Raw genomic sequence first — 8,980 nt, forward strand, 5'->3', positions numbered from 1 at the left:
CAGTTTACTGGAGGAGCTACCAGGAATCTCCCCGGCCGAATTTTATTACGGCGGGGGAGTTTCTGTTGGCGGTGAATTGGGGGGCCCTGTGTGTTGTCTCCCTTTATGCCCCCCCTCGTTAAAAAAGAGCCGACTACGAGGAATATTTGGACCGGGTGGCAAAGGTAGTCAGGGGATGTGCCCCCCGCCCGGTCATCGTGGCTGAGGACTTCAACGCCAAATCAACGGCGTGGAGTCCCCGGTCACGAACGTTCGTGGTCGGCTCACAGAAGAATAGGCGGCGGCATTGGGTCGTCACCTATTAAAAGAGGGCTCAGTGAGCACCTGCGTGCATCCGCAGGGCGAATCGATAGTCGACCTCACCTGGATCAGCGGCCCTGCGGCGCACGTGATAGGCGGTTGGAGGTTGGTGGAGGGCATTGATACAGGTTCAGACCACCTGTATATCAAGGTGGTCTTATCCACCACCCCGCCCGAGATGCTCAGCCGCCGCCGCGAGGGGGGGCGGGAGCGACGGGGAAGATGGGCCCTCCAAAAGTTGAGGGATGACGACCTCAGGGCGTCCGTTGCGGCCACGGAGTGGGCCAGGGGGGAAACCCTTCCCCCCTGGAGACTTCGGCCGCAATCAAGGTAGAGGCGGGACGGGCTCGTGGCCGATATGGAACGCGCGTACGACACATCCATGCTCCGGGCCCGCCCATTGCCCTTAAATACTAGTGGACTGAAGTGATCGCCAAGAAAAGGCGCCTCTCCGTCCAAGCCAGGAGGAGGACGCAGCGGACCAAGAGGGGGCCTTACGCCGTGGAAACGGCGAGGGCCTGCAGGGCCTTCCGAACCGCACGGAAGGCCCTGCGCACAGAGATTAAGAAGGCCAAGGCCGGGGCCTGGGGAAAGCTCCTAAAGACTCTGGACGGAAATCCGTGGGACGCCCCTACCGAATCGTCCTCAGAAGACTGAGACCATGGGCGCCCCTGGTAATGGAGAGCCTTGACCTCCCGGCTCTCGACAACGTAGTCGGAACCTTGTTCCCGGAGGAGGGGGTGCCACCCCTCCCATACGAGCCCCCCCTCCCCCCGGATTGGGACGAGGACCGGGGGGTATCCAGGGTCTAGCTAGCGGAGGCTGCCAGAAGGCTTGGGGGAGCGTCCGAAGCCCCCGGGCCGGACGGAGTCCCAGGCCGTGTGTGGGCCCTGGCCATGGCCAACATGGAGGGCCGACTGAAGCACCAGTTTACAGGGTGCCTCAGAGTCGGCGTCTTTCCCAGCCGGTGGAAAAGGGCGGGACTGGTCCTCATCCCTAAAGAGGGCCGTCCCCCTGGTTCCCTTTCCGCATACAGGCCGATATACCTGTTGGACGAGGTGGGAAAATTATTCGAGAGAATAATAGCAACCCGCCTCGTCCGGCACCTCTCCCGAGAAGGCCCGGACCTTAGCGACAGGCAATACGGCTTCATCGCGGGTCGCTCCACAGTGGACGCCATTCTTCACGTGAGGGCCTTCGCGGATGCCGAGATGGAAAAGGGGATGGTAGTTGCAGCGGTTTCGTTTGACATAACAAACGCATTTAACTCCCTTCCCGGCGACCGGGTAGAGGCGGCGATGCGCTACCATCGCCTCCCGCGCTACCTGGTCCACATTGTCCGGGCCTACTTCCGAGAGAAAAGGTTGGAGTTCGTCGACAAGGACGGACTCCAACGCGGAAGGGGAATGTGGTGCGGGATTCCCCAGGGGTCAGTTTTAGGACCCCTGCTTTGAGCATGACCGAGTTGTTAGGACGGTCCTTCCCCTGGGCAGCGCCCTTGTCTGCTACGCGGGCGATACATTGGTGCTGTCCGGGGGCACCGGCTGGGAGGAGTCAGTGGCCCTGGCAAACAGGGCGGTGGAGTGCGCCGTGCGCTCTATTCGTGCGTTGGGCTTGAGGGTGGCCACCCACAAGACCGAAGCGATGTTTATTCACGCCAGATCCAGGGGATCCCCCTTCAAGCACAAATAAGGGTGGAATCGGCACGCGTGGAAATGAGGCCTGGGATCAAATACCTGGGCCTCACCTTGGATAGAACCTGGAGCTTCGTCGAGCATTTTGAACGACTGAGCCCCTGACTGGGCAGGGTGGCAGGCGCGCTTGCCTGCCTCTTGCCCAATCTCGGTGGTCCTAAATCCCTAGCGAGGCGGCTGTATGCGAATACGGTCCATTCTATGGCCCTTTATGGGGCTCTGGTGTGGGTGGGTGAAATGGGGGCCAACCGGCGCATCAGGGCGGCTGGTAAATGGCGCCCAAAAAGTAATGGTCAACCGTCTCACCGGCGCTTACAGGACCGTCTCGCATGCGGCCGTCACGGCCCTGGCCGGCATGCTCCCGGCGGAGCTCCTAGCCAGGGTGTACGCTAACACGTATACTCGTATCAGGGAGCTCCGTCAAGACAGGTTGACGATAACGGCCGGGACCGTAGAGAAGATCCGAAGGCTGGCCCGGATGGAAGGAGCAGTTAGGAGGCCCCAACCTGCCGGGCCAGAGGACTATCGAGGCCATCCGCCCCTGTTTACTTGAATGGGTGAGCAGGGACTACTTCGGGCTGTCCTATCACGCGACACAGGTGCTCACCGGGCACGGCTGCTTCGGTGAGTACTGGTGTCGCATTGGAAAGGAGCGCACGGCGCAGTGCCACAACTGTGCGGCCAGTCGGATCACCACGCAGCACATGTTGGCACACTGTCCGGCATAGGCAGTGGAGCGCGATGTCCTGGCTGCAGTGGTGGGGGAGGATATGTCGCTCCCCGCCGTGGTAAAAGCCATGGTGGGGAGCGAGAGAGCCTGGGAGGCAATTCTCTCCTTCTGCTCTTCAGACATGGGGCGGAAAGGTGAGTGGCTTCGCCAACTTTTCAGGGCTCCGCAGATGGTGAGGGGGGGGGGGGGGCCGACTAAAAGCGCCTCCTCCTGGGTGGCTGGGAGGGTACAGCCACCGGCTTCTCCCGGCCTGTAAATGGAGCTGGGTTAGTTGGGGGGATGTTCCTGGTCTTATACTGGTAGGCCCTCTGTGTCATGTTAGGCGGTCAGGAACAGAGTAGGGGGTTGTGGGGTGTGAGGGCAATTTACTGCCATAGGGTCGCAGAGATAATTAGAAAAATAGGAGGTGCATATTTTTGAACATATAGGGGGAGGACCCACACGCGGGCCAGCGATATCCTCGGAGATAGGATAACCCGGGTGTACAGTGGTGATCGATGATCGGCAACTAGGGGTGCGCCGGTGATCCTCGAGAGTAGTTGGGCAAGGTATGTTCCAAAACAGGGGGAGCCGGGCGGGGTGCGGGGAGCGGGGAATAACTGAATCCTCCCCGCTCCCTGCACCCCGCCTGGCGCCCGGGTTCAGTGTCGCTCCGTGACACAAACGCGCGCATCGTATCCGTGACTGAGGAGAAGGTGACGGTAAGCCAATGGTTTATCCGCGGGATGCGGATGACGCCGCTCGCGATATCTCGACAATGATATATTTCATATCCGCGGGATATGCGATATGTGAAAAAAAAAATACGTCTTTGTTAGGAACAGTGCGTATTAAATAAAAAGGAAATTGTTTTTCCGCAGGATGGATGGTTTCGTGTATATAACGATTGATGTGTTTTTTTGCGGGAAAAATGTTTCCTGTTTGCGAGAGAGAGAGAGAGAGAGAGAGAGAGAGAGAATAGATAATCTGTTTCTGTTTTCCGGTAAAGGGGGTATATATATTCCTTATTTTTCTGCCGGAGTGAATAGAAGTATTGCAAGTATCGTTTCGGATTGACGTATATAATATTTTGTTGTTTTTTTCTCCACGGAGTGTGGACTGAGGGAGTGGTGATACTAAATCAAGAGAGAGAGAGAACGATGGAGATTAGCGAGTCGATCGAATTGTCGCGTAACAAATATATAAAGAAGAGTATTGATACGCAGCGATCCGTCGTTACTCAGGAACAGCAGCAACGAGCCAATGTTGAGAGAGCATTGCGATCGATCGAGTTTGATGATGATGATGATAATGATGATGATGACAATGTAAAGGAAAATCATACAAAAGAAAGAAAGAGAAAGAAGCAGTGGAAGGATGAGGTAATAGTGACGATCGATGATGATAATGAAGATTGTGATAAAAATAACGAAGAGTTGCTGGAAGAAGAGGAGGAGGAGGAGGAGAGAGTAATGTCGTTTCCTTTCACTCCTCTCGATTTGTTATGCTAATTATGGTCGCCGGAAATCACACCGTTGCCTAATATTCGATTGATGACGGTCGCCGTGTGCAGCAGACAGTCGAAAATTAACGCTGTTCAAGACATTGTGAATGCAGATCAATGCAGAAACGAAGCGGCCGCTTCGTGTGACGTGTTGGTTGACCTGCACTAATTGTGGCTGTCCAGCGGATCTTCACGTAGCGCTCCTTGTAGCGTCGATGACATGATTAAGGTTATACGTGAGAATATGCCACGAAAATTGTATTTGGCTTCTTACGTTAACGGGATTCTCTCGGAGGAGAGCTTCTACGATTGGATTCATTATTACGAGGAGTATGTGTCGAATCTAATGAAGACCGCTTCTGCTAATCGAGTCGCGTCTGTCGATGATAATGCTGGTACGAAGGTGCCGAAGATAACGGATAAGAGAGTTGTCGAGAAAAAAAAGCGGGAAGCAATGGAGATCGTTAATGGGGGAGGAGGAGGAGGAGGAATGGTGGATTAAACGCATTGTTTGACGATTGTCGCGAGATCACGCGCGATTGTGTGCAACAATATATCGCGAAGGTGAAGAATCGATGCGTGCTCATGGTGAAATCACCGAGCGAGAGGGGCACCGAGCTCGTTCGTCTTAAAATTTACGATGCCAAAGATATTTTAGGACGGAAGCCTCGCATTTGGTGGAAGTATGCGAAAATAAGAACTCAATTTCTAAGTTCGAGCAGCGAACGTAAGAAATTGCTCATGAGGCGTTTGATGAATCAGATAGCCGATGAATTGAAAGCGATACCCGGAGTCGTTCAAGAGAATCAACAACAGTTTCAATTTCTCGATAATTGAGAGCTACGTATAACAAGAAAAAAATATTAATAATGAAAAATATTAATAATGAATAAAAAAGATTATATATGTGTGCGATATTTATTTTTTTAGGATGGAGTCTTGCACTTTGTGGAAATATGTGAAAAAAAGGATTCAATCATTTTTTGTTTGAGCATCAAAATGTAAGAAAAAAAATTGCTCCTGAGGCGTGATGATGATGAATCAAAAGCGTTGTCGGGGTTTTTCGAGAGAGAGAGAATCAACAGGTTTTATTTCTTGATAATTGAGAGAGAAAAAAGGGGAGAATAATCTATATTGTATGTGTATAAAAGATTAAATAAAAAAAAAAAGACAGAGAGAGAAAAATATGTGTACATTTTTTTGCGGAATTCCCGATTCGATGAAAAACCTTTGTTTATAAATAATCTGTGATTCATAGTAGAGGATAAAAAGAAAACAGTTATATGGTTAAATAAAAAATTTTTAATATTTATTTTCTTATTTGTTGAAAATCAAAGTGACAAGTTGGCAATCGATTATATTGTTTCGATCGAACGAATCGCTATTTATTATTGCTTTAGTGATATTCGCATTATCGGGTATTGTGCGCGCGATGTCGCGAAATTGTCGTAATTTCGCGTCGATGTTATTAGTAATTGCACATAGTGAGTTGGTGATGCAGTTTATACAATATTTGAGTTTGTATATATTGATAACGGTGGCCTGCGACACGGACAGGAGATGAGTCGTGGACGTGGACGTTTCCAGTGTCAGTATCGGTAGATTATTGATTTTTCCGAAGCGTAGCGTTAGATTTTCCATTTGAATATCATTCGGGAAATCTCCTCCTCCTCCTCTCACATTGTTGCCACTGCGTCGTAGATTCGACATCACGTTTGATTCTTGCTCGAGGAAGTTTTTCCACACGATCGTTGAGAGTGGGATTTCCTTGCCGTAATTGTCGCCTATAACGACGTTTACGCGGGATGGAAGTATCGCCGTGATTCCTATTTCGATGAATTTGTAACACGTTTTCGTCAGTAGATATTTTCTCGTTAAGATTCGTACGGGAATGTTGACGCTTTCAACGTTTCTAGTGAACAAAATGGTGGTAGTAGTGCAAAAGTGTTTTTTTAAATAAACGATAATAATAAAACTTTCTCCTTCCATTTGTTGTTGTTATTTTTTTTGTTACGTGCCTGACCACCCCGTTGTTATTTATAACGGGTTCTTCCGTTGAAACGTCATCGTCGTCATGTGATTTTCGTTTTCTCGTGTCGGTTATCTCATCGTTGGACTGGCGGTTGTTGGTAGAGGGGGAACGTTCGTTGTTGATTAACGCGTACATTACGATGCGCGATCTTTCTCTCTTTTTCGCGGTTAAGACGGCAATGAAGGGAAGAAAAAAATTACGCGGAGTTATTGGAGAATCGTGATCGTTCGTTGTATTCTTCTCTTTTTTTTTTACCTCATCTCTCTCTTTCTTTCTCACATTATTGTTTCTCCCTTGCCTCTTCTTCTTTTCCTCTCGTTGCGAAGGAGTCGATTTGGATCAATCGACCGAGCAGGTCTCTTAATTGTTTTATCAAATTGTCTCGCGGACAAGCGACACCTACGATATGCAGGTCAAACTTACCGGTAGCCGTGACGAGTTTGACAAAATCGTTAAATTTGTAATAGAAATGATTTTTAACGAAGTATAAATTTCCGTCAGTATATCGAAATGTGGTCGTCATTCCGGTTGGTATTTCTGGAAATATCTTGTCGATTGAACGATGACTCATGATTCGTGTTGAACAATTGTCTATTTCCCCGACTATGTGATCATTGTAAACAATGAANTTATTTCCCCGACTATGTGATCATTGTACACAATGAAACTCCATCTTTTGTTAGTGTTTATTGCGGTATTAATTCTGGCTGTAGGTGGAAGACAGAAATCGTTGAACGAAAGTTTCTGAATCAATTCGTAACTAGGATATGACACTACGTATATGAAATTATCTGCAAATATTATCAAGTTGCCCGTAGGTTTCTGATATGCAACCGTTAAGTGTGTGAAATTGTCAGGAAGAAATTGCATGTAATCTGATATTACGATCGGTTTTTCATAGGTATTTTCGTTGATATTAATCGACCATATGTATTTTTCATATGCAATATGAAATAATATTAATCATAAACAATAGTTGATTGTTTATGATTAATATTACATCAAGATCTCGCAGGGCACACGGATCGTGATTGATATATTTTGTTGCTGTTGTTGTTGTTTTTGTTGCAACAGTTGTAGTGGTGGGCGGTTGTAGTTGTAGAACCGTGGTAATTAGTACCGTATAGATATCGAATATGAAGAATATCATCTAAGCTCAATTTAATGGGAAACTTTATTTCACCGGGCGCCATCGCAAACATAATCGAATCCTGGTGTTCGCTGTGATGCAAACCTTATGTGTGGCCGATTTCATGCGCGATTACGTATAACAGACTGTGCGTGCGTGGAGGATTTCTACTAATATGAACATGCCCCGATTCCGCTCTATCTACGTGCACCTCCGTGACGTAATCTTCATCTCCGTTGGGAAAGGATGCGTGAGCGAGTACACCACCGAAGCAGTCTAAATGACTCGGGCACATATCAGTAATTTTCTTGTCGATATTCATGTGAAGACCCTCGCGATACGATAACAGTATATCGGGATTCAGAGATACGCGTTTAAAAGATAACGATGAATTTGCCGTTCACAGATCGAACGCGGCCTGCATCACTTTCATAGTTTCCTCGTCGGCGAGATGAAAATTCCACTTAAGATGTTTCTTCGGCCAGATATTGTTTCTGTTTCGATCCGTCTGATCCGAAAGGTCTGGGAGGCTGCATCGCGGTTCGCGCATTTTGTCCAATGTGATTTTATTCAGTTCACCCTGTCCGGGTATTTGATAATATTCTTGAAATAATCCGAGAGCGTGACGTAAAACTTGTTCCATATTTTTAAATGACATTGACAACGTGTCGGTTTTAAGATAGCCGTATTTCCGTAAATATTTGAGCGCCACTTCCGCATCGTTGAATTCTTCCACGATTGTAACGATGCACCATACACCGACCGCGAATGCGAACGGATGCATCCGGAGTCGGGAAAAGATAAAACTACGATGAGATTACGGTGATGATAAATATGACCCATTGACGATGAATTGGACGACGGCCTTGAGGTTATTTTTAACACGAGATAACGGTGACGATAAAATTTGATCACTGACAATGAATCGGGCGACAGCCTTGTGGTTATTTTTAGCACATGCTACACGATATGTGTGTGTGTGTGTGTGTGTGTGTGTGTGTGATAAATTATAGCGTAGTAATGTTTGGTACCCAGGAATTGTGCGAACTGTCCATTCCTAACCATTTTACATATATTTTGTCTCCTCGTTTGCGTAAAATCTTTTCTAGTAAATAAACATTTGGATTGGCGACTCGTTGTAATTCGTGTTCGTAAAAACCTCCTGTTATCGCGTCACCGCGATAATCTTTCAGAAGATACGTTACAGGATTGGTCCGTTGTATCTTAGCGATGCGAAAGATTTCGGTGGACCAATTAGGTGTGTATCCTTTTTCGAACATTATTTTAAATTTGCTCACACGCAGCAGATCGTTGAGTCGAAATTTCGCTGGTGAGCAATTTTTATACGATTGTATACTGTGGATAAAAGTTTTTTAGCAATTACGGGTGTTACATCTATCGGCCACGTATTAATGGTTCGATGTACGCGATGATTGTAATCCAATAATAAATGCGGTAATATTTCGATCCATTTATATGAACCTTTAAGTGTAAAGGCTTTCCACATGTTGTTTTTCAATGTGTGATTGAATCTTTCCACTATCGACGCTTTCATCACCGAATGCGTAGAATAATGATTTACATTATATTTTTTTAACATTGTTTGCACAGC

The 8,980-nt window shown here is 47.7% G+C and overlaps 1 protein-coding gene across 1 annotated transcript; it reads left to right on the plus strand.

The window, feature by feature from the left end:
- Window positions 1–1,196: 1,196 nt before the first annotated feature.
- On the plus strand, window positions 1,197–2,722 carry LOC106740579. Its single transcript, XM_014611767.1, has 2 exons — window positions 1,197–1,526; window positions 2,450–2,722. Exons 1-2 carry the CDS (start codon window positions 1,197–1,199, stop codon window positions 2,720–2,722), a joined length of 603 nt encoding a protein of 200 aa, XP_014467253.1.
- Window positions 2,723–8,980: the final 6,258 nt, after the last annotated feature.

This window comes from Dinoponera quadriceps, unplaced genomic scaffold (genome assembly GCF_001313825.1).
Source record: "Dinoponera quadriceps isolate SergipeBrazil2010 unplaced genomic scaffold, ASM131382v1 scaffold518, whole genome shotgun sequence".
Lineage (NCBI taxonomy): Eukaryota > Metazoa > Arthropoda > Insecta > Hymenoptera > Formicidae > Dinoponera > Dinoponera quadriceps.